A 26,681-nucleotide genomic window follows, 5' to 3' on the forward strand; every position below is an offset into this window, starting at 1 on the left:
GTGATTGTGGGGGCCAGTCCCCACACCCATCTTGCTTTGGGCTTCCTAAAGCCCGGAGAAGCAAGGAGGGCACCCACCAACTTTCCAGACCCCTCCCCCCCCCCAAGCCCTTAAAAGAAAATAAAAACTTACCAGGTCACCATGCCTCCTCTCCAGCAGGCTTAATGGTGTGGAAAAATGATGTGCCAGGAGGCAGGGGGCTGATGAGGAAAATCACTCCCCCTGCCTACTGGTGCATCATTTTTCCACACCAGAAGGCCTGCCAGAGAGGGATCATGGTGCTCAGTAAGTTTTATTTTTCTTTTAAAGGCTTTGGAGGGGAGGGGGCGGGTTGGTGGCCGCATGTACTCTAAGAAGTTACTGGGAGGGCATGTGGACACTCATTTGGAGTTGTGGGGATAGAAATGTATGCAAAAGTGGATTTTAAAAAACTTGCTTTGGTGCACATTTTTGTCATGTCTTGAAGTGGCCTGAATTTAAAACTAGAAAAAACTTCCTGATTTCAAGAGCAATGTTGCAGTGGAACAGACTACCTCTGAAAACGATAGGCTCTCCTTTGTTAGAGGTTTCTAAACAACATCTCAAAGATGCTTCCGCTGTGGTTTCCCATACTGAGGATTAGAACATATGACCTTTGAGGTACCTTCCAACTCTATGATTCCATGAATTGCGCTTGTAAAGATATTTGTAATGGCAGACTTAGAGGCGCAATAAAAGCTCAGATTTATTTATTCATTTATTTATTTATTTTGGGAATTTACTCTACCTTTCTCTGGTTGGACCTAAGGCAGCTTACAACATTGTTAAGACACCATCCTAAATAAACCATAAAACAAGACATAAAAGTAGTAAAAGCCATTAAAGGTAATAAAAGCTATAAAAAGTGGTAAAATTGGATTCAATAAAATACATCTAAAGTTCCCAAATAACCATAGAAGCAAGGACTCGATAAAATCAATTAAAAACTTTGTTGAACAGGAAAGTCTTCACTCCTTTTCTGAAAGACATCAAGGAAGGGACTACTCTGATTTCTTCTGGCAGCTTATTCCATAATTTCAGAGCTGCTCCAGAGAAAGTGCCATCTCTAGAGAATTTAATCATAAGTTATCCCTGGGCTGATTGGAAATGAGAGCCACATTACCTCAAACTACAGGAAAGGAGATCAAACTACAGGAAAGGAGATCAAACTACAGGAAAGGAGATTCCACTTGAACATCAGGAAGAACTTCCTCACTGTGAGAGCTGTTCGACAGTGGAACTCTCTCCCCGGGGCCGTGGTGGAGGCTCCTTCTTTGGAGGCTTTTAAGCAGAGGCTGGATGGCCATCTGTCGGGGGTGCTTTGAATGCGATTTCCTGCTTCTTAGCAGGGGGTTGGACTGGATGGCCCATGTGGTCTCTTCCAACTCTACTATTCTATGATTCTATGATTCTACTGGATCTGAGTGGCCTGCCCAGTCTATAGCACCAAACAGGGTGTCTCAAGTAGCCTGGGCCAAAGCTGTGTAAATTAGTGTTTGCACATGTTGGTATGCTATCATTTGGGTAAAACTGAGGATGTTTCATGTCATCAGTTGATCAAAGGCCACATAGAAGATTTTTTTTTAAAAAAAAAAAAATACTGACTGATAAATATATATGATTCAATTCCAACAATAAACTTTCTTATCTACCACCTCATTTCATTTGCATACCTGATAATCTTGGGGACTAAATGCTGTTAGTGAAACAGTTTTATATTGTACCAGAACCATTCCAAGTAGGCCTTGTGCTCTGACAACTAGCAACCTGATATGCCCTACTTCTTCCTTCACGGTGATATGGGGTGCATTAGTGACTGGTAGAATTACTTCCTCACTGTCTTCTGGAGGCTGCTCCACTGAGAACTGTAATAAACCTGGTAGATACATGAGACAGCACAATTATTGTACCCAAAGTGAAAATCAGCCTAAAACATAAGTATGCATGAATATTTAGAAATTGTTACATTTTCAAGTATGTCGGCATTTGGTCAAGGAAAATTGCGAGGTGCTATAAAGTTTGGTCACTGAAAGCGATTTCAGTTAATATTGCCTCCATTTCTTCATGTGACATGGTTGCACAATATTATCCTAAGAATTATACAATCATTTTGGCAACAGTGGTATTCACAAAATTGGTGGCTGATGGCAAATTCACTCTAAGTTTTGGTATGAATATTAAAATTGCTTTTCAAGGTGCTAAATCCTATCCCCAGAATATATTCATCAGTGCTTCGAATAGTTCCTTTGAATTTCACTCTAAAACCTGGAATATATAATTAGACACTCTGGAAATGGGATACACATCTAAACATAAAATTAATTTTTGTTTCATTTGCCCTTTATACACATAGTCCAAATGTAATTTTATACACAGTATTTTAAAAATATTTTATGAATGAAAGAAAATGTGTTTACATTGAATTATCAAAAAAAGATGTTGCTATCCTAGCCAGCCATATAGATAATTTCAGGTTTTAGAGAGAATCAATGGCATATGAATGTGCAGAATCTAAAATAATACCTAGCACCATTACCATAAGGGTGGTCGCTGGCTTTAATAGTGATGTAGGTAGTTTCTTTCTCTGGATCAATGCTTGCTCCACTAGTTGGCGTTGAACCTTTTTTTCCATCTCCAGAAACAGCAGACACCAAAATCACCTGAAAATATTCATTTAGTTCAGGAATATCATCATCAAGCACCAACAAATTCAAAACCTAGGATGGAAAGAAGCCCAAAACAAATAAAAACATTTGCATTAAGAAGGACAACTCCAAAAACATTGAAAATTAACTTGAGAAAATTGTAATTAATCCTTACTGATATTTCAATTTTAACCTCAGAAATATTGGCTGGTATTCAATATTGCAGTTATAGATGTGTAACCTAACATTTCAAAGTAACGAGGAAAGGAGCAGTCCATAAATGTTTCAGGAGGCAACTTCAAGTGTATGGAACAGTGAGTGAAGGATGTAACAGAGTCAAGGAAGAGGAGAGCTTTGGTTGGGTGAGAAACCTAGAGTTACTAGAACATAGATCTTGAACAGGCTTCTTGGTTTTCTGATAGGAAGCTAGAAGGAGTTCACATTTTTTTCAATCCATATTACATATCATTCTGCCATTATGTATCTACTGAACTTTATATATCAGCAATATATATATATATATGTCACCCATGTGAGTTTGAGACTGGCATGATCTGTCTTCTAGGCTGAACAAAAATTTGCATTTTATCAGTAGCAAAACAGTTATGAATATATACTGGTTGGCTTCCTATTGATTAGTCCCAACTACATGGACCTGAAGGCCAGCCTGATGTGGTGGTTTGAGCATTGAAGAACAGAGTTCAAATCTCTGTTCAGCCATGGAAACCTAATGAATGATCCTAGATAAGACTTACTCTCTTAGCCTCAGAAGAAGGCAAAAGCAAACTCTTGTTAAGATATCCCTATGATATTTGAAGGCACACAACAAGAACAGATCCATTCAATCAGCTGTGAAATGGTGAGTCAAGCAGAGATAAATCTCACTAAACCAACAGGTCTACTGTAGACAGGGCTAACAACAGGATTAGGCCATTTTTATTGTGTTTTAGCGTATTGTTTATTGCTTGTTGTTTATACTGTTTTAATTGTTTTTAATTTGCCTTTTGTTTTGTATTGTCATATTGTGTGTTGAGGCCTTGGCCTTTGTAAGCCGCACCGAGTCCTTCGGGAGATGCTAGCAGGGTACAAATAAAGTTTAATAATAATAATTATAATAATAATTTTTTGTCCGAAAAACAGATCAAGAAACTGTATTTCTAAATATAGTTCAAGGCAGAATACTCACAGAGGGATATAAATACACACTTTCCAGATTTCAAAGAAACAATGAATCATGAACATTAATGAATAGATTGGATTTACCTCTGATCTTTGGAAAGGAAAAAATGTGATCATTCCACTCGTGTTAGCAAAATCAACAACAGAGTAATTAATGCCATCAGAATAAATCTGAGATATGCTGTAATAGACAAAGACATATTCCAGGGCTCCTCTGGTGCGCTCTATGACACAAGAAACAGTAGACCCTTCATCAGAAACCTGTAAGCAAACAACACATTTCAAAAGAAATATGTTAATGAAAATGAAAGGGGTGTTTCAGTGAAAAGGTAACATAATTTCAGAAGAATATATGGCAATCTAAATCCACCCATTCAGAAAAGTACCCTTTAAAACAATGGTAAACAATTTTGGTGCTCCAAGTGTTTTGGACTTCATCTCACAAAAGTTCCAAAACACGTGGAGGACCAAAAATTGGATACCACTGCTTCAAAATATACGTTCATCTTAATTATTTTAACCCATTCTTTAATTAAAAAGGTAGGGCACCTTATACAGGGTGCTTGAAAAAGAACTCCCTATTCACCATTGAAATTAAATGGTGAATAGGGAGTTCTTTTTCAAACACCCTGTGTATTTCAATTAAAATCAAAATGGTTCCTACCAATAGGCTTACAATTTAAAAGATGCAATATAAAAAGAAAAAGAGAGGAGGAAGTAGAAGAAAAATAATAAATATGGGCACCAGCTCTGCAGGTTACAAAGCTATGCGACCTTCTGGAATAGAAAAATAAGAGCCAAAAGGAGCTGTCTCTCAGCAAAGTTTATGGAACTCCCTCTGCTGCAACTGGCTCCAACAAAATTGCTACCATGCATCATCATTTACCTTTGTTTTTCTTGCCATGTGTTCTTAGTATTATTTCTTCAGGCTTTTGAAAACTAGGGTTGCCTTCATTTTATCAATTTGTCATCAATTGCTTAATATTAATTGATGTGCATTATAAAGTCCTTCTTATCAAAGTCCTGCTTCACACACACACTCATCCACGTAATTTCCATATTTTATGACAGCAATTATATATATAACCTGCAACACATAAAAGCTGCCTGTGCCAGCACCAATAGTTTCCTAAGATTATGTGTTTTTCGCATGAAGAAACCTCAGGCAACATAACCAATCAAACTACTTGATGAGCTATACATTTTGGCAGCCATATTGAAATTATGTGTATATGTGTCTTCAAAACATTTGTCAACTTGTGGCAACCCCATTAATTCCACAGGATTTTTATCGAGAAAGGAATACCTCATAAATATAGTCTACAGTACCTGGTTTTTATTAATGATCTCTCATTCAAATACCAACCAGGATTGATTTAATATCAGATGGGATCTGCTGCTTTTAGGTGACTGAAACCATCCTACTTGCATAAGAGGTTGGGTGGGTCTTTGGATTGTGAAATCTGGTGAGAGTTTATGTCAACTTTGATACTCTTTGTTGCTGGCTGAAGGAGATGATGATAGTGGTGATGATGATGTTGCTGCTAACATAGCATTTTATACTACCTTGGAGTGTTCAAATAATTTTACATATATCATTCTTACTAGAATTGTATAAAATTAATCAGTGTTGCTATCCCTGAAATGCTGAAGAGGAACTCAGGCTGAGGCCCCTTCTACACTGCCATATAATACAGATTATATGGATTATATGGCAGTCTAGATACAGCCTCACACTTACAAATCATACAAATCAAGCAAGCTTCTAGGTCCATTGACTTTATGGTGCATTTCCTACCTCTGGAATACATGCTCCTGTGAAACCAAACAGACCATTGGCATTATCACTCTTCTGGATTCTTAATTTTACAGTTGTGTTTTCTTGTGAGATTCGTGCTCCTCCATGAACAGAAACAAGCTTCAGGATGAATAGTTCTTCCCCTTCTTCTTCTTTATCATCCCTGGCAGAAACAATGAATGACTTATTGGTTTCTCCTTGTCGATATTCTAAGTACCCAGAGATGGGGTGAAGGTCCGATTTTGCTGGGGTGGCATGAAGTTCATAGATTTCCTCTTTAGTTAGTTTGCGCTCATAAAGTCTCACATCTTGCATAATCCCCTTGTATCTGTTGTTGCCATTCATTCCAGCACCAACTTTCATTATTCCGGGGCCTATAACAGAAACACAAGTACATATTGCTTTTAACACCTAAATTACTATTTTTTTAAAAAAAAATCAAATTCAACAAGTGCTTACCCTCTCTGAAGCATACATACATTTTTAAAAGCTATATTATTAATAGAGATGCAATCCAAACTGTACTCCTCTTACTTAATTTCATCATATAATAGTAGGCTTGTCTTTTATATAATATTTTCATGCCATCCATTACTTTCAAAGTCTAGCCTAGTTGAGAGCATCTCAAACGGGAATATTATGAATGAGTTCAGGATAAAAACAATGAAGATCAGCCTGTGTTCAGACATTTGCAGGGGAAAACTGCCTTTGTTTTACATTTGGCTGGTTTCTTTTATTCAAGTTCAAACAACAAGTAATTATGAATTATTGTTTGATCAGAAACAAAAGTGGAATATTTTTTCCATTCTTTGTGCATACGAAGGAGGAGGAAATGGAAGAGCCCAAAGTTTACGGACATGGAGATTCATTCTCCTAGGAAACTATTGCATCTGAACTAGAACAATAAGAGAATCTATAAGTTGTAACATTAAGGGCAAATATAATGTTATAGCAGTAGCTCTTCAGGGTAGTAAGTGCAAAGTGTTTTTGGCACAAATATTACAGTTAGCGAAAGTTCTCTAATACCTTTTAGAGAAGGCAAAATAAATGTGGTTCACCTAGGAATTACTACCCTGATAATTGCAGCCTATTTTAATCTTGTGACAAAAAGAAATGATGGCTAGACTTCAAACCTTCTATTAAAATTCTACATTGGGTTAAAATTTGCACTCCTGTGAAGAATGAAGGTAAGTGAATCATAAATGGATTTCAAAATGCTTCTCCCTTAGCTTCCTATACATGTTACTGATGCTATTTGACAGAGAGTCAAGAGAGGATACTGGAAAGCTAGAAACCCTTACTGATCCTTGCCTGACATTCCTTTGCTCCTCATCAATTGTTTAAACTTTCTTTCCCCTCTGAGAATCTTTGTAAACAGTTTTCAAAGATGTCTAGCCACAGGAGAAAATTGATTAAATTATTTGTTCTACCTTGCAGGAATGAATTTAATTGATATATCAGAAGTTTGGCATTGCCTTAACTCTGTGGCTGACAAAGTATGACTGGTTCAAGAGGCTGGCCAATCTGGAGGAGGCCAAAAGACCTGAGAATAGAGAGCAGAAAATGGTGCTTCCTTCTTCCTGCCTAATAACATTCTGGCCCCAAAAGTAGGAAAAACAAGAGACAGGTACCCCAGTCAATGCACTAAAGCTTCTACTGCAGGAGTTTTCCAACATATGCAACAGACTGTGTTTATCTCATTCATCTCACAAGAGGAAAATATGAATACCCTTGATGCAGGAATGGAAGGACATACAGGGGAAAAACTGCAACTCCTGCTGGCACTAAAAGATAGCATTGGAATTCATTTTTAAAAGGTGAAGCATTACTGTAAATATAGTGTCAGTTATATCATGGCATTGGCCTGCAGGCCTACAAAAACCAATTATTGACTCATGTGTGCTTTTGTTTTTTTGCAAATATAAATGGACATTGTCAGTTTTCAAATGCTCATAAATTATTTAATAAGTTGCATAGCTAATACTGAAGACTGTTAGATATCAGAGAAAAGAAAAAGACCCATCAAAGGCATATTGCTTACCATCAGCAATTGCTTCTCCTTTAAGGCTCTTAATGCCTCCAGGCACAGGATTTCCATCAATGAAAAACTCAATTATGCCATCATCCAATGTAATCAGAAGATGAAGCCAACTATTTTCCTCTAAGTATTTCACAACTGTGATCTTAGCTGCATATGTCACATTTGACTGCAGTGGTGTATAATAAAGCCTTATGGAAACATGGGATTCGTTTGTGTGGATTTTTACTCCATAATACATTGTTCCATTGCCATTATCCTTTTCCATTATGAATCCTTCACTGTTGATACTAGGAATTACCCAGGCAGAAAAGGTAAAGTTGGCAAGCGTTCTGTTCTTACTGACATGGAACTCAGGATCAACAATTCCATATGCACCCTCTTCCCCACTAAAATATAAAGCATCTGTTCCAGTGTGATGACGCCGCATGTGAGGTTGTGACTGCACTGAATTTGAAAATTTTCCAAGCAATAAGCAGTCAATCATCATTGGTAACCCTTCTTTCAGTGTACTCGATAGTATTTCCCAGCCAACACGGACATCTCCAAAGGTCCCCTGCTGTCTCCATACCATGAAGCTGGCAATGTTGGACATATCATTTTCAGACAGAACATCTTCTGCAATTTCTGTGTCCTGGCTTTCAAGATCTAGGATGAAGACCCCAAAAGGGTCATCATTAAATGGGATCATCACACACACAGAAAGGTTGGTTTCAGCTAGTTGGCCACCAGGACCTGGGAAACCACCTGAAATGGAATACAAAACAAAAAGTTAAGCAAGCTCATTATAGAACTGACTATTTATGAGCTTCAGTATTATTGACATGTTAAACAACCTCCTCCTCCTCCTTCTTCTTCTTCAAAAAAGGTTAGCATGGCATACATGTTATGCCTCCTTTCCCCATTTTGTCATTGCAATAATTATTTAAAGCAAGCAAGACTAAGAGATATATGGGCCCAACTATATGGGCCACATAATGAGGGGCTGGTTTAGAGTGGCAGTACTGCAGACCATCCCTAGGGATATCTGACTACACCACCCATCTGCATCACACTATGAAAGCACGATGAAGTCCAGAACATCCTGTTGGGCCAGCTGAAAGACCACTTTTACCTTTGCCGCACTGGCCACAGAGAGCTCCGGGTTGTTGTCAGGCACCTTTGCCAACATCAGCAAAGATGTTCAGATGACTGGGAGAAAGGAGCTGGGAAAGAAGGGGTGTGCCCCCCCTTTCCCCAAGGCACTTTAATGATATCACTGTGGATACCTTTGTGTTATCAGCAAAGGCACCTGGCAATAGCCAGGACCTCTACGGGGCTACATGGACACTACAATGGTGACAAAAGATAAAAATGTTGAGTGCCATCCCTTTGTTCCCATGCTCTGGAGCACAGGGGGGAATGGGATGGCAACACTGGCCCGTGTGAACAGTTGGGTCACACCTATTCACAGACTTTTCCTCTCATGAGACAAAACTGGGTTAAATGAGTTTATCCTGGAAGTCCCTGGATATCGTGTGGATGTCAAAGAGTGATTTCTGACCTGCTTCAACATTTGTGGTTCACTCAATATCAGCTAGATAAGGCCTAAAGCCGCTATACATTTTGTTTATTACTCTCAGAATTACACCACATGAATTTTCAACTAAATGTTGATAATGCTGTACTTTGAGAAAAGGGGGGGGGGGAGATGACTTTGACAACTAATGGGGTAGTTGATACAACTAGTAAGATCAAAGAAAGGCATTTTCCCTGGGTGATTGGAATGGAAAGCATTTCTTTTCACTGAGTCAATGACCATTGGTTCATCTACTCCACTACTGTCTATACCGAGCATGGACAAACATTGGTCCTCCAGGTGTTTTGGACTTCAGCTCCCAAAAATCCCAGCCAGCTTACTTGCTGTTAGGAATTGTGGAGTTGATGTCCAAAACACCTGGAGGACCAAAGTGTGCCCATGCCTGGTCTATACAGACTGAATGTGGCTCCCTAGAATATTAGAGAAGACTATTTTCCACCCCTAATGTGGATATCAGGAATAGTATGAGGAGTGTGATGTACCTACTGTACCATTAAGCTATGACCCTATCCAATATCCTAGGTACCACTTCAAATTGAAGATCTAAAACTTCCCTCTTGAATAGCCATCCCTGTACAATGAAAAATAATGTGTGAGGAAAAAAGCATAAACTGACTCCCTCACATCAACTTGATATGCATAGTAACTACTAGGTATATTTAAACTTACAATGTTCTCTCCCACAACTCATTAAAATGTCAAAACACACACATGCCCAAATACCCTGCACCTACAACTATGTAGTCCATAGAAACAAACTGCAACTCTTTGATTCAATAAACTAGCCCTAACTAGTTTAGCATGTTGTGAGCTTTCATCGGGCAACCGATTTCTCTATGGTTTTCAAAATGTATAATTTAAAAATATCTGAGATGATATGGAGGGATCTTCTGTGAAAGCAATGGATTTTTATGAAATAAGCACGTTATGACACAACCTGGAAATGCATAAAGTGACAGATTAACCCTTTACATTCTTTCTTACTGTTTGAACAGATATGTAATTTATGCTCTGACTGTCTTTACAAACCATTTGAAAATTCTGGGAATAATCCACTTTGTTATATCCTTACTTAAATCTATGTTGCAAGGAAATGAATGCCAGTTTATCACCTTCTGGCTATCCTTTTCTTCCCTGGTATCATCTGCATTTTTTTCTTTCAGATCTGAACAAGGGCGTCACACTATACCTGAAGTATTCACCAACTTGAGAATGTAAAATTCATTGAATTCAGGAATTTTATCAGGAATAGCATGAAGAGTTATGGGCTGTGACCATTCACCATCTCTGAACTGTATAACCCCAGAGACTTCAAAGAATTCTTCTCCTGGGTCCAAAGTTGAATTGTTCTCAAAGAGCTGCCAGGCCAAAGACACGTTGCCAAAGTGGCCTCTCTGCCTCAGAACCCTGTACAATAGATTTGACACACAAATAGAGTTTTTTTTAGTCCTTGTCAGCAAGACTAAAAATCAGACACAATATAAATATATTTTACTGTCCTCAAAACAATCACTTTTCAATACTATGTTAGAAAGGATGGAAAGAATATGCTGAGCTTTTGTCCGCATTTGTAGGCTAGTCCTAAAGGACCTCCTCACTGTAATGCAATGGAGAATGAGCAGGTATTCTTTCCTCTCTTTTTTCATTTATTAAAACAGCCCTGTGTTTGTGCTTAATTAAGCAAAGCATCATCATAAAAACCCTAGCCAAAATCCAGAGAGTTTCTTTAGGTGTTTCTAAGGGCACTTTTAAATAGGACCTCAAATGAAGAAGCTACTGGGTTAAATGGGGGGGGGGGGGGGGGTTGGTTACTAAATGACGCTAGTGGTAAATCTGTGCTAATTTACAGCAACGGACAAAGAACACGTGTTAAAAGGTGTGCTTATATGCCAAATTCCAGCCGAAAAATGTACGTATTTGCATCACTGTATATCCCAGCACTCATGAAAAACACATGTTTTCCTTCCCTTTCCTCCTTAGGTAGACTGCTCTCGCACAGGTGCACTTTTTTAAAACCTGAAACAGATGATCAGGTGATTAGGTTGTCAAATAGACACACAGTTGGCTCAAGGGAAGCAGAATTGGAAAGCAATTAGAACTCTCTGAAACACTTTATTTTAAACTTTATAATATTAAACAGAGCTTGAATTAAGAATTGGGGGATTCGACAGAAGTTTTATTTAAAAAATCACTCAGTTATGTGTTGGACTTCATATATGAACATGCAAATCTGCTTATATTTATATTAAGCTATTCATATGTGCGCATATACAGTCTAGCACATAACGAGGTGATTATTTTTTTTTAAAAAAACTTCCACCTGATGTCCTCCGTTCACCCTCCATCATGTTCCGATACTGAGGAAGCTTGTGAGGATAGCCAGGAGACCCAATCCTGAGACTAACAGGTCTCTGTGGGTACCTATAATCAGGTTTCAGGATTCCCCCCCCCCCCATTTAAAATGCAGATTTTGGCACTATCTGGAAGCACCCTAAGAACAGCTTCTGCTCATACAGTGGATTTTTTAAAAAAGTGTTTCTTTAAGCTCAGGCGTTTTATATATACCATGTCATAAATGTTGCAGTCCATCGCCCTCCTGGGTGATCAGAAATAAGTTGAAGAAATGCACAGAAATATGTAGGAAGGAAGGAAAAATTTATTATGTTTATTAAGTCGTCACAGCAAAGTCCTCGTCAATGGGTTGACACAAGTAGCCAAAACGACGGAGGCGAACTAATGCAGACAGTAATCACAATGCAGTCTAAAGAAAACCCACACAGTTCCAGCCCCCATCATAGAAGTAACCCGGAATAAACTTACGCCGGTTGCACAGTCACAAGCCAGTTTTCAGGAACACGAACACAAAACCCAATGGCGCCCAACAACCACCTTGCCACACGCAAGGGCCCAATGGCCAAATGCCCTCAATTTATTTACAACTCATCTTCAGAACTCGAGCCGGGCACCGCCCTTCCCACAGGTTACTCCCATTCCTCATCTGAGCTGGAACCATCCTGCCGATGCCCAGACCTACCCGCAGCTGTGGAACTATCCCCACTCCTCCAATTAGACCACCTTGGGTCTGATCCTGAAGGACCCCATGTTTCCTCAGCGTCCCCACTACCAGTGAGCCCAGTCTCCTCATCACAACCCTCTGGAGCGCATGTCCACTCCATGTCATTCTCTTCTGCCCATACCACATCCCCAACGTCCATTTCAAGCCCCTCGTCCCCTTCAAAACCCTCAAATGAATCCTCATCTGTTGATTCCTCAAATATCTCTCTAATCCTCTTTCTCGGTAACTCCTCAAATGAGTCTTGCTCCCGAGGAGTCTTTCTTCTCTTCCTGCTACTATCAGTAGTATCATTGACCCCAGAAGGCTCATTCACAACACCATGGGGACACAAAAGTACAATACTATAGGAGCTTTCATCCCTGATTCACTGTTTAGATCCTTTTAAAATATATATAACCAAAACTCATTAAAGAAGAAACAGGAAGCTTCCATAAATATTTTTGCCATACAGTATTTTGCCTTAGACTAAGGTATTTAAAATAATACTTTTCTTGGATTGGAATGTTACTGTCATCTTGCAATGAAACAGGTTTAAAGTCATATAGTTTTTAAACAATTTGTGTTATCTTGAATTTTAGTCTTTGACCATTCCAATATGATAGCAGCATACAATCCAAAAAAATACCTCTTGAAGCAGCTATGCCATACAAAGACTCTCAAACACATTCTAAATAAAAGATCGAAGGGCAGAAGAACAGCAGCATCAATCATAATGATATTAAGGAAAATCCTCTTCTCGGCTATTTAGACAATTACACGCAATTCACTAACTTATCTCCTTGGACAAACCAATCCACTTGTTAGAGAGTGTCAATGGATTATACACCTCCTGCTGTGTTAATTGACATCATAAGAAGGGTCGTCATCCAAGCAAAAATAACTTTTTAAATCCTGCTGCTCCTCTTTAGATCCATGAATGAGCGTCAATAATAGATTTTAACTCTAAGGTCTACAAAAAGTTCTTCCAAGCTCCGCGTGCTTTAAATTTTTGTTTTTAAAACAAAAAGCCAAAATCATCTGCAATTATATGAAATAGCCATAGAAAAAAACATCAACAGACATCAAACATTCTCTTTAACAAAAAACATTGTGATAATTTTCAAAGCAATGTTGGCAGAGCTTTCCTCTTAACACGACTAGATGTCTATCTTAATGAGTCACCCTTATTTAACAGTATGACACCACCTCCCCACATTATAGTTTATTTTTACATGTGCATTTCATATTTATCATATGTTAATTTCAATATTGTATATCTATATTATATTATATTGTAGCAGCTTCACTTTCAATTTTTCAACTTGTCATTTTGCATATCCATTATATAAATAGCATGTCAAATGTAGTAACATTTTACAAATCCTTTTCTACAAGGCAATGCATGTTCTTATACTTGGTGTTCTTTATATCTCCTAGAATCATAGAGTTGGAAGAGACCACATGAGCCATCTAGTTCAACCTTTACCATGTAGCAAAAGAACAATCAAAGTACCCCTGATGAATGGCCATCCAGCCTCTGTTTAAATGCTTCAAAGGAAGGAGCTTCCTTCACATTCCAAAGCAGGGAGTTCCACTACTGAACAGCTCTTGCAGTCAGGAAGTTCTTCCTAGTGTTCCTGATGTTCAGGTGGAATCCCCTTTCCTGTAATTTGATGTTTTTCTGGGATTTTCTCACATGGAAATCACAAAAAACATCATTTTCTATATGTTAAGTCACAGAATAGCCCAGAATATTGTTCTTGTTATCTAAAGGATGAAGGGGGTAGATTATTATAGTCCGTGTCTCAAATTTCTGGAAAAGTCCCTACCTGTGAAGATTCTAGCTATCAAATCAAAGTGTTTTGCTCAGTATGCAAATATTTTAAAAACCTTTAATAGTGCCCTCACTGACATGGATGTAAATTGTGAAACATATATACTTATTCAAAACTGTCATGTAAAGAGGATGCAGGTTGAAAAGATTTCAAGAATTCTGCAACTGACAAAGAATATTTGCTTGAGTGTTACTTACATAAATTCATTTGTTTTGCCTTCTTCCACTACTTTACTTGTAGGTTCCAAGGAGAAAATACCATTTGGATCATCATTAGCTTCAATAATTACAGTTGCCATTCCAGATCCGTAGACTACTGTGTCTCCTAAGAAAAAATGTTTTGTTTAGTTATAAAGATAAAAGTCAAAATTATCATATCTGGTTTTGGGGGAAAAACCTTTCACTATACATCTCTAGCTTAAGGTCTTTCCAAACCAATGCACCTGAATTTCTAAACTGGAAAGAGAATCATCTAGCCCTCCATATTTTGGTGGACGGCAGCTTTCAGCATTTCTCACTGCTGGTCATGCCAGCTACAGCTTCTAACACTTGCTATCCAACATCTGGAGGAACTCAAAACAACATAATGGTGGGCCACAAAATTCCCACTTCTAATCTAAAGACTGATTCATATTTTTCTTTCTCCAAACACCATGTGTTCCTGTTTTAACATTTCCACCTTCATTCTGTAGGTGGCAGGTTAAATTTTGGGCTGTATAATATAGATTCTATGCCCAAATTTGAATCTTCCCGATTATTGAGAGAGAGAACCGAGGCATCTGGTATGCACAATTTTGCCCTTCTACTGCACATAGGAAACATGTCATAACACCAAATGCTAAGGTAGCATATGAAAGCATAAAAGCCATAATCTTTAACAGTCTCATTCTTAAGTGCTATCCAGACTTGGAACACATAGGCTCCTAATGTCTATGAGAATCATCCTCATTACTTGCACACTGATTTTTGGCTCTTATAACCAGTGAGCAAAACAGAATTGTGATCTAGAATTCAGCCTGAGTTCACAATAAAATGAATCAGCAAAACAAGTAATATCATGTGTGTGTCTGTGTGCACACTTTCAAGTGTCTGTTGACTTATGGAAATCCCATGAATTTCATAGGGTTTTCTTAGGCAAGGAATACTTAGAGGTAGTATTGCTAGTTCCTTACTTTGAAATATAGCCTACACCATGTGATATTTATTATACTTTACTTACTTACTTATTATACAGTACTATTATATGCTATCATGAAACATTTCATCCAACAACAGATTCTAAGTAATATAACAATATTTGCATGCCAAAGATTCTTTCCAAACGTTGATTTAATTTCCAATAAACTTACACTTTTAATGGTTTCTGCTCACTCTTTCTTTTTTAATCCAACACAGGGTATGAAAGATGAGCAAACACTTTATAGAAATAAGTCAGGGCACAAATCAGCTGGTTGTTTTTGTTTGTTTCTAAGCATGCAATTTTGTAACCAGCCAGAAATACAGGGATTCAAATATACTGAATGTTTCACAAGTTTACAAAAAGATGCTTTGATGTGAAGAGCCATGGCAACAGGAATACCCTAATGAACATCAGCTCTCCAAAATATCAATCATGATGTGAGCAAAGCAGCATCAGAAAAGAAACAGCTGCTTAGTTTACATAGATCAAATAATCATTTGAACCTGTAGAGTTGAAGAGAATTATATAAAAAGTCTCATCTGACTCTGGGATATCATCATCTTTGATAAACACGGTTATGTTCTGTTCTCTTATTCCAACATCAAAGGAAAGCACTCCACTGTCTTCACTAAAAATGAAGTCGTCTTCGTCTGTACTGGCTCCTCCATTAACAGTAGAATACAAAACTGAAACAACATCAGCATCAGAGCCATTTCTAATGACTACAAAGCTAGCAATGCCACCTTCACGAACCTTCATGACGATAGGATCTGAAACAGAGATAAAACGAACATTAATGCTAAAGGGTTAGGGTTTCAAATATTTTCAAGGACATCTACTATGAGGTGAAATTCATGCTGAATGTTATTGAATGTATCCATCCATTTTCTCTATCACAAATACAGTAGAGTCTCACTTATCCAACAACACTTATCGCTTATCCAACATTCTGGATTATCCAACGCATTTTTGTAGTCAATGTTTTCAATACATCATGATATTTTGGTGCTAAATTAGTAAATACAGTAATTACTACATAGCATTACTGTGTATTGAACTACTTTTTCTGTCAAATTTGTTGTATAACATGATGTTTTGGTGCTTAATTTATAAAATCATAACCTAATTTAATGTTTAATAGGCTTTTCCTTAATCTCTCCTTATTATCCAACATATTTGCTTATCCAACATTCTCCCGGCCCATTTAAGTTGGATAAGTGAGACTCTACTGTAAATGGAAATGTGTGAACCATTAGCAAGTCCCTGAACAAAGTTTTGCTACCATTTTTATGCCCCTCCATTTGAAACAATACAATAAAAAGGAAGCAAAATAAAAAAACAGCAAAATGGTTAAGTAGATTACAATAAAAAAAAAACCATTATGCAAACAATATTGGCTCAGTGGACATTACACTAAACCATGGCATGTGATGGTTACAGTTAAAAACGAATACAGTAATTTAATATTCTGAATGTCCAAGCAAGAAAATATGGGCTTGGAGCTGTTTATCTGCTTTTATTTTCTATTTGCTCACACTCGGATTCAATCACATCTGTTGCTATAGTGCAATATCCTTTTGAGTTGGAGCAGAGGTAATAATTGCAGTTAGTACATGATTTGCAACACTAGACATTATAGCTAACCATGGATGTTTGTAAGGAGAAAATGAATTTCAAACTGTGCTTTCACATCCCAATTTGGTATTCCTATTACATAATAACATTATTTGGTTTTTCACACACTATAGATTCACAGTACAATTGGAGTCAACCAATACTTAATGAAAATACAATATGCTCTAAGAACATGCTTACTCGTTTTCTCTTTTTTGGAGAATTCTGCCTCCTTTTCAATAGTAAAAAAAAATGCTGCTAGAACATGTTCATACAACCCAGAAACCACTCAACACTCCAGTGATTCTGGCCATGAAAGCGTTTGACAATACAATTTAAAAATATTAAGAAAAGTATGTTTATGTGTCCAGTATAGCTTAGAGGCTATGGAAACTAGACACCTGATTGTGGGAGGAGAGGCATCATTACTTTTTTAAAAATGAGAAACATTACAAGAAAAAATTGGCAATAGGAATGATTGATTACTTTCAAATCTACTTTTGTCTTCCTTTCCCTTTATGTATGCCTTTTTCTTTTTCTTTTGTTCATACACAATAAAACAATTAATGTTTTTAAAGGAATGGCTACATAAGAGGTTTCAAAACCAGGCAAAACTAGTATGCCTACTGACATTTAAATGTCAGCTACAAAGAAGATCTATCTTACCTGCAAAATAAATTGGGTCATCATTTTTTGTAATCTGTAAGGTTGCAGTTGTTATATTTCCCATTCTAGCACCTCCTGTATTATTGAAAAGACTAATGAAGAACACCTCCATTTCTTCAGGTATCTAAAAATAATTATATTGTTCATGTTACAAATTTAAGCAAGCTAACAAATCATGGTAAAAATGAGTTTGTTAGAAAAACTTAAATGCTTACAGAATAATAAAATATAGGTTATCTGTATGAATTTTAGCCCCCTAGCATTTTATGATATACTTTAGTCACAATGAGTACACATGTGAATATCTTTCCATTGAAATCAACAGAATTCAAAAATGCAGAGGTTCACTCAGTTTGCCCAGCATCTTGTTGATACTCTGTAGTTTAGTTTACACTTTTTGCATAGTTGTACATCAGTGGTAAAGGAAGGGAGATAGTATCTGTTGTTTCTAAGCAGTTTTTCCCCTCTAATACCTTAGTCCTCTCATAGCTACTACACCCACAACTTTTGTTCTCTTGCCAAAACTTTGGACATGTTTGTGGAGTGTACTAATAGGATTCCAGCCTTTGTTGACAGCATAAACATTTTATTTTTGTTAAAGCAGCTAAGCCTCTCCGTATTCTTACCTCTCAAGGGTGTTTAAAAATGCATCCTGCCATTATAAATACAGACATACTTCACACATTTATTTATCAGTGTCTCCATTTAAAAGTGCGTATAGTTTTGAGTTTACCTTCATTTTTTAAAAATTGATTCAAATGGCCAAGCTAGATAGATCTATCACGTATGAATGCAATCTAACAACTATTGCAGTCTTAGTTTATTTATCCTGATATACTACTAATGGCAAACATTAAAAGGAAGACAACTGTCTTCAAGCTATCATATCCTACTTCAACAGGTCCTGTGACTACATTCCAGCCATTCATTCCAAAATTAGGTAGATTCAATATTTCAATATTTCAAATACATTTCTACTGTGTTGTCAATCCAAGCCGTGTTCTTCATTCTCTTATGTCTAAAGCTTACATTAATTCCTGATTATTGAGCTCATTGGATGAAAGAGAAAGAAAAACAGAAATGTTTCTATTCATGTTGATTCCCACTCTGACATATCAAAGTAATTCACTGTAAAATCAGCACTGAATTCCAATTTTTTTTCAATGAGCAATACTTTATTCAATCCCTGGCCTTTCAAGAATGGGATGGAAAACACCTCAATATCTACAGGAATTATTTCCCCTAAATTCAATTCCCATGTACTTTATCTATGTGTGCCTCTCCCACTATAAAGAAAGTATTCTTTTTTGCTTACCACATCAGGAACTGAATAAATTGTGATATTTTTGGAATATTCCTCATTCCCAAAGTAAACTGTCCCTTGTTCAGGAAAGATATCAGCTGTAAAAACTGGGTAAGTTGCCCAGGACACGTTCACATTACCAAAGGTTCCTTGGCTTCTTACAACTGGAAATACAGCTTTGAAAAATGAGAAATGGATTGGTAAATAATAAATAAATAAAGAGTAATATCAAAGACGTGTTACAGAAAACTCTAAAGTAGTGGTTCTCAAACTCGGGTCCCCAGATGTTTTTGGCCTACAACCCCCAGAAATCCCAGCCAGTTTACCAGCTTGAAGGCCAAAAGCATCTGGGGACCTCAAGTTGAGAATCACTGTTCTAAAGAAAAGCATTTAAGTAATATTTAAGATTTATGACAATATATAAACAACTACACTTAAAAATAGGATAGCATAGTATTGTTATAACTGTTTATTTAAAATGTACAATACAAAACAAACTTCAATACCAATGATATACACTTAAAATCATCATCATATTTTTTCAGCCAGGATACAACTTTGAGGCATATACTTATTCGTAGGAATTGATGTGAAAGGCTTTGTGTACTAATTATGTATGACACTATATTTCTGTCATTTCTGTCTTGCTGTGTGGTCTGGGCTTCATGACTTACATTCACAGTTCAGGAAAGAAATATAACACTGTGGCTCCAGTGCTATCAGGGTATCTATGAAGGAGACTTGAGAGACAATGCAATTCAGTTGGCTATGAAATTATCTAAGTTTCAATACAAATTAAAGTATAATGGAACAATGAGGAATTACCAGCATAGATGTCACTCCCTTTACTTTCATTAATTGTTACAATCAGTCCTTCCTCTGCAAACTGAATTATTCCATGTGGATCATCATTCTTCAGAATGGTTATGTTGACCTTTGTGGCATTTCCCAGCTTACTTGGTAGTTCACCATGGCTACTGAGTACCACTGAGTGAAATTCATCCAACTAGAACAGGGAAACTACATCAGAACAACATGAAGAGGACTGGCAAAACTCACAGCAAGAAACAGATGAATCCAAAATGCATTGATCAGGAGATGCAAATTAAAAATAATTAACTATGTATTTCTCTCAATTATTTCCAAAAGGATGACATTCTGACATTTTCAAAACAAAAGAGACAAAACAATATACCAAATTTCATCCTACAATACTGCGATATTTCAGCATATTAAAAGTTTAATAAAAGATGTATGCTGCAATACACATTGTGACTAACTTGTTACCATGGATTACAGTGGACCTTCCAGTTCAAACTAATAAATATTATATTTGCCTCTAGCATGATTAAATGACAATTTCTGTGACAGAATCCTATGAAAAAATATTGTGGTAATGGACATAGCAAAATTTCACCGTTGTTAAAATCAAGTTATTAAAACCGGAACTACAGTAATTCAATGGGAACTTAGTATGTTAATATATGTCAGTTCCACTGATTCACTTCAACTACTCTGTTTGGATTAACAGTTCAATTTAGGGTCAACTGTCAAAAACAATACTGAAAATCACTCTGTGATTCAACAGATTCTACTGTGGAAATAAGACACATTTTAATACTTCTCTATTACCTGAAGCAGAACAGTGGTAATAACAGTGATTAAAGTGATAGTGATATACCACAGACATAAACACTATAATAAAACTTCAAATAAATTTATAATTTACTAATAAGCAATTTTGAGATGATCAGGTTAGAAGACAATGCACTTACTAGAAAAAAGCATAAGTGAACTGAATGAGATTTAGTTCTGATTATTGTAGTTCATTCTAAATTAATATAAACAAGGGTTTATGCTTTGTTTTGTTTTTTAGTTACACTGTTACTCTTGAGCTGAAAAGAAATTTCAATAGAAATTTCAGATAAGTTGACATCCTCCTTCTGAGGGAAAATGCCACAACCAAGGAAGACTAGGGCCCCATCTGCACTGACCCAGAATCTGGACTCAATCTGGCATGTAGGTTGCTAGATTGGGCCCAACAGGAATCCGCACGGAGACTTCTCTCAGCCACTAGGTACCTGATGTTGGATAACCCAGGGCAAGACTGCATTAAGATGCTCTTGCCCTGGGTTACCCAGATCACCCTGTGCAACATGTAAGCTGCCATGGGATTGGCCCATATTTATACCAACCTAAATAATCAGTGTAGATGTGCCCTAGCTTTCTACTCCATATTAGTCAGGAAATATAAAAGGTTAAAACAGCCACAAAGCCATTTCAGAAATCTTTCAATATTTCTGTCCTGTCACGCTATACAGTAGAGAAAGGAGTCAGAAAGCTCAATACAATTTACAAACACATGTGTATGCACATACACTGTACTCCCTAAGCCCACAAAGTGGCTGTGGCATTTCATAACTGGAAATTTTTCAACCAATAATACCAGTAAAAATAATATATTTTTTAAAAAAACCTCAGGCACCCCATCAAAACAATAGAAACAGAAGGAGATCTATGATTACAAAAGAAGCATGAAGAATTTTTCTTTTTCTACCTCTGGAATCCCATCTATCCTTGTTAAGAGGGTAATTTTGATTTCTCTTTCCCCAGGTTTAAATTCCAGAACTCCTGTGTTCCCATAAAACTCGTTGTCTCTTGGCTCTACTGTGTAACGTAGAAACTGCTTAACAAGGGCTCCTCTGGATCGAACAATCAGAAGTTCAACAGATTCTCCTTCCTTTAAAACAAAATAGAAGTCCAAAAAGTAAATGATATTGTGTGGTACAGTTCTGCTATGTAAGCAATCAATATCTGTGAACTTACTTTTATCTTAAAGGGCCCCCTTGAAGAGGAAGCAAACTCAAACACTCCCCCAGGATCATCATTTTCTAGAATGATTAGTTCACGACTAGTATATTCAGATTTCAAGATTTGATTTTCTATGTTCACCCTGAGAAAAGGGAATAGAAAGTATGTGATTAGTTTCATGCTAAAATTGCCAAAGTCTACAATAATAAAAGGCAAAACAACAGGACTTCCTAACCATCAACATCTCCAACTGCTTCTTCTCAAGTTTGGCCCCATCATTTACTTCCGTTTGGAAGCAGACCACATGAATGTTTCCAGTTATTTTACTGTATTAAGTTTTAATATTCGTCTCTTGAATTCCACATATTGTATTATAATGCAAGTCAGAACTCATGTCTCTCTCCAGATGTTGTTGTATTCCATCTGCCAGCAGCCTTAGACAATATTACCCATGATGCAAAAAGCTATTCAACAACATCTGAAAGGCTATAGGATTCCCAACCATTTTATGAAGTCATGCTGAGAATAATATTAAGAATTATATAATGTAACAAACTCTTACTCAAGGATCTCATTTTATACAACTATGTTTTGACACAAAGGATAGATTTTTTAAAAAAACATGCAGAAATCACACAGAAGAAGACCATAAAAATACAGTGATTTATGCAAGTAGTTAACAGCAAACTTTACTTCTAAGGATGTAGTTGAATTGAGAGGTGCTAAGAGAAAAATTGTTTTCCTAATGCTGAATAGACTCTGCAATATATCTTTTCCTCTTCACATCTGAGGGGAAATGTCAGTCAATTCAAATCTTTTGTTTCTAAATTCACTTCTGGCAGAATATGTCTCAAGATATTTCAAAATCAATTATATCCTGTGTTGGAGAGTTGTGTAGCTGAGATGAATTAAAATACTTTCACTCTGCATAAGAAGCTTTTAGAATTGCTCTACTTCTAATGTTTGTCTGTATTTATATTAAATGTAAATCATAATCAAAGTTTATGTTCTGTTCAGCATTTGTTAAATAAAGATATAGTTTCCTGATGTGTATAAAAGCTGCAATGTTATGAGCTCCATCTACGGTACCAAATAATGCAGTGTAGAGAACACATTAGCCTGGGGAGTTCAAATGACATACCAGGCTAATGTGATTTAACCCGAAATAAATCTTTTAATTCAGGTATATTCCGGGGGAAAGTTCTGAATCTTCCAAAATGATCCATATTTTTGCAGGTATGGGGGCTGTGGGAAATCGCCATCCACAATCCAGAGAAGTGTTCCTACAGCCATTCCATGTGATGGCAGTGCCCTTCCTGCACCCTGTTTTGTATCCTAAATGCTAGAAGCAGCCATCCTACTGTTCCTGAATGTTTTCCTTCACTTCGTGGTACTCAGAATGACGTGATGGCACTTTGGAAAGGGAAATTTACCCTCCCTGCTCTAAAGCTCAATCACATCATTTCTGAGCATTGCAGAGCTAAGAGAAGCCTCTAAGAAGAGTAGGGAAGCTGTTTCTGGCATTTTGTGCACAAAATGGGGTGCAGGGAGGGAAGGGTAGTGCTGTCCATGCCTGCCCATGCCGAGAGCGCATCAGCACTCCCCACAACCAATGAGGCAGGGTTCTCCCCACTCACACATGTGTGGTCTCCAAATGAACACTAACAGGCATTTTATGCCTGTTTGTGTCAGATTTGGTCCATGTCCATAGATCATTTGTACGTACATAGTTTTTAATTATCAAGTAAGTTTCACTGAACAGAGCAGAAACTCTAAGTAAGCATAATACAACTTCAGATTGTTATCTAAACATAATCTGCTGTGAAAAAGATTATGTTAGGAAAGCAGGTTTTCTGTTCTATTCTGTCTTCATCAAACCCTGAGCCATGCATTCACAGATTTTTGCAGTTATTATTCATAGAAACTTCATAATGAAACGGTTTCAGTCAGCTACCCCCATGCTCCCAAATAAAGTGGCAATAGGAAGCATGCATTGCCCAAGGAGGTCTGTGAAGCATGGGGCTTCAAAAGGAAAGAAATATTAAAGGAGACAGAAGCTTGTCCAGACCAACCACTTCCAAAACAGAGTGCTGATTCACTGAAGACAAAGGCACAGCTTGCTGCACTTACCCAAAGTACACGACAAACCTTTCTGTCTGTACCCTGTCAATACAGAGAGAAAGAAATGGGGGGTGGGAATAAAAACCACTATTTGCCAAATTCTTTGTAAGAGACTTCTATAGAGGAGAGGAATAAAAAAGGCAGGGAGGGAGATTTTTAAAAAGTGCCTTTCTAGCAGCTAAAGTTCACTTCATGGGAATCCTACTTCTTTGGCACATAGTTGTTTGACTAATGCTTGCAAGAGGTTCAGTAATTCCCACTCAAGGGAGATGACCCCATGACCAATTGGGATGTCAAGGACTATTCAGGGCCTTCCTTACCAGCACTGCTCTAAGAGCTATAGCTCCTAAGTGCCAAGCACAGTGAAGCTGTACAAGCCACAGCAGCTGAGTAAATTTTATTCAGGGCCACTTGTAATTACTCGGTGCTTTTAATTGGACAAAAGCAATCCATTTTATTCATGGAAGTATAAACCTCCTGGACCTGTCATTCCAGTAAGCTGCCCAAATAATTGTCTAAGCAGATAAAGAAGGGCAGGGGGTTACCATTGTTTCAATGTTGTAACGGGGACATAGTTGAAAGCCCTCATTTAAACAGGCATTAAAACAGCATGAAGTTTATTTGTAACTCCTTTTTTCAATAAATCAAAAGGTAAGAATGATGTAAACAAGGAGAACATTCTCCCCTAAGTCCCATATTATTGCAGTTTTAAATGGATGCTTAGTATTGAAGCACAAGTATTTGACAGAAAATAAAACCAGAAATGAATGGAGGTCTCTGATGCTAATTCTTGCTTTTTAAAGATGCCAATTACTTTGATTTATATTAAGTGCTATCTACATTTTTATTGCTCACGGTATGCAGTTCACTGTTGGAAAAAGTACATAAGTAGGACATGTTTCTCTGGAAACATATTAATGGTTGTACAGAAGGACTGTACACAGCAAGAAAATCCTATGTGGTAGAAGAAAAAATATATTTTACGAGTAGTCTTAACATTTCATTTATCTCTAAAAGACTGCTGTTAGTTGCAAAGACGACATCATCCCTTTTCAAAGGGCTCGCAATCTTAAAGGCACACAGTAAAAAAAGGAATAGAGAACATATAACCTGTCAGATGTTGAAGTACACATTCCATCATCTCTAACCACAGCTTTATGTTAGCTAGGGCTGATGGGAGTTATAATGCAACATCATGGAACAGCTCAGAACTTTGCTTTTAGTTAACAGTTAATTTCCATCAACTTCATTTGGACTATACCTTCTGCCTATTCTAGGCTGCAACATTGAATTGAGTTATGACTGTTCAATCAAAGAGCATATAATTCCATATATACATTCAGTCTGTAGCACAGAGCATGACTGGATAAGACATCTATCCACAACAAGTGAAAATTACTATCTTTCAGGTTTGAGAAAACAGCAAAAGGCAACTTTGACACTGCTAGATTTGATCCACTATAAAGGCAACTTTATATTATGTTTTTCATTTGTGTATTCATATGATAGCTCGTGAAACATAGTAAAAGCAAATTAGATTGAAGAGAACAGAAAGGATGATATAAAGAACAGGCAGACAGACAACAAAATTACAGAAACCTATTATGTAAGCTTTTACTAGATGATCTTGTTAAAACACAACGGCACATGAGTGACTGCCAGAGAACAGTCATAAATTTAAAGATAAATTACATCAAGATGATAAAGGATAAATGTGAAAGACATACAGAAAGGGATAATGTGGGCAATAGCAGGAGGGCAAGTTTCATATAGTATGCATCACAGGATGGGAAATATGACAGGAGGCCAGTAACAAGGAGTTAGTTACATTACTCTTGACCCAAAAGGACCAGAACACACCATTTTATATTAATTCATTCATGATTCTACCTTCAGAAAATACCTACAAATATTCATTATATTGTGTACCACTGCCCTCATTTCTGATTAGTGAATGTTACTATACTGATCATAAATGGAATGTGCCCAAATTTTGAGACTCAATTTAGCTTAATTTTAAACTCTCTTTAATATGTTATTTTTTTCCTCACAGTTAGCAAAGGGTAATTTCAGCAATTTTCTCCCTGCTGTAAGAAAGTCTTCAAAAAACAATACACATTGTGGGTTAGAAGTATATTTAGATGCATGCATCTGGACACATTCATCTGCCTCGCAGAAATCTGAATTGCTCACTTAAGTTATCATTAACCTGTCTTCTTGCACACAATTTAATACATTCATCAGGGTCTCATAACCCCCCAACCTATGCAACCATTTTGGGGACAAGAGGTTGCACAGTCAGCCACCTGTTTGGGCACACCTAAATTTGAATCCAACCAACTGTGTTTAATAGAGATTACTCCCAGCTATGTTCATACAGTATTAAGCAGCAGTGGGATGGGGAGCTGTACACTCATAGTATAAACAATCTTTGCTATGGTGGGGAGATATGTTGATTTCATTTCAACAAACTATTCTGTCACAATACCTGTCTAATGACAATATCAGGGTCTCATTCATTTCAGGGATGTCATCAGCTTGGACAGTAATGTTGATTGCTGTGTCACTTTGTCCAGATAAGAAAACAACAGATCCAGAAAAAGGTCTTATATCATCAATAGTCACTGCTTTTAAGTTGTTCCCAGATGGTATCAGGCTCCAAAACACTGTGGCTTGTCCATCAGTCCCATCCCGGTGCAAGGGAATGGAGATCTAGAAGGTATACCAAGTTTATGAGTTTTGTACTTTTTCGAAATGGACACAAATGCATTTCTGGTCACCAGACCACAACCCTTCTTGAATTCTGACAACACGTGTCTGAAAGTATGACCAAGAGCTGG

At 37.1% G+C, this 26,681-nt stretch overlaps 1 protein-coding gene across 5 annotated transcripts in view; it reads right to left on the bottom strand.

Moving 5' to 3' along the window:
* The window catches only part of adgrv1 (adhesion G protein-coupled receptor V1), a 328,646-nt gene that overhangs the window by 258,047 nt on the left and 43,918 nt on the right, over positions 1 to 26,681 (bottom strand). For all 5 annotated transcript variants that reach the window (XR_010003540.1, XR_010003541.1, XM_008103035.3 and 2 more), the window contains exons 11-24: positions 26,330 to 26,553; positions 21,736 to 21,862; positions 21,467 to 21,649; positions 19,735 to 19,915; positions 18,922 to 19,085; positions 17,607 to 17,730; positions 15,830 to 16,096; positions 14,345 to 14,471; positions 10,447 to 10,664; positions 7,682 to 8,425; positions 5,641 to 6,014; positions 3,927 to 4,103; positions 2,555 to 2,735; positions 1,692 to 1,894 (exon numbers count right to left, since the gene is read on the bottom strand). Coding sequence is in view for 3 of the 5 variants with exons in the window: in XM_008103035.3 (XP_008101242.2) it covers positions 1,692 to 1,894; positions 2,555 to 2,735; positions 3,927 to 4,103; positions 5,641 to 6,014; positions 7,682 to 8,425; positions 10,447 to 10,664; positions 14,345 to 14,471; positions 15,830 to 16,096; positions 17,607 to 17,730; positions 18,922 to 19,085; positions 19,735 to 19,915; positions 21,467 to 21,649; positions 21,736 to 21,862; positions 26,330 to 26,553 (3,294 nt within the window). In the remaining 2 variants the exon portion in view is untranslated. The remainder of the gene's footprint in view (positions 1 to 1,691; positions 1,895 to 2,554; positions 2,736 to 3,926; positions 4,104 to 5,640; positions 6,015 to 7,681; positions 8,426 to 10,446; positions 10,665 to 14,344; positions 14,472 to 15,829; positions 16,097 to 17,606; positions 17,731 to 18,921; positions 19,086 to 19,734; positions 19,916 to 21,466; positions 21,650 to 21,735; positions 21,863 to 26,329; positions 26,554 to 26,681) is intronic.

Source organism: Anolis carolinensis, chromosome 2 (assembly GCF_035594765.1).
Source record: "Anolis carolinensis isolate JA03-04 chromosome 2, rAnoCar3.1.pri, whole genome shotgun sequence".
Lineage (NCBI taxonomy): Eukaryota > Metazoa > Chordata > Lepidosauria > Squamata > Dactyloidae > Anolis > Anolis carolinensis.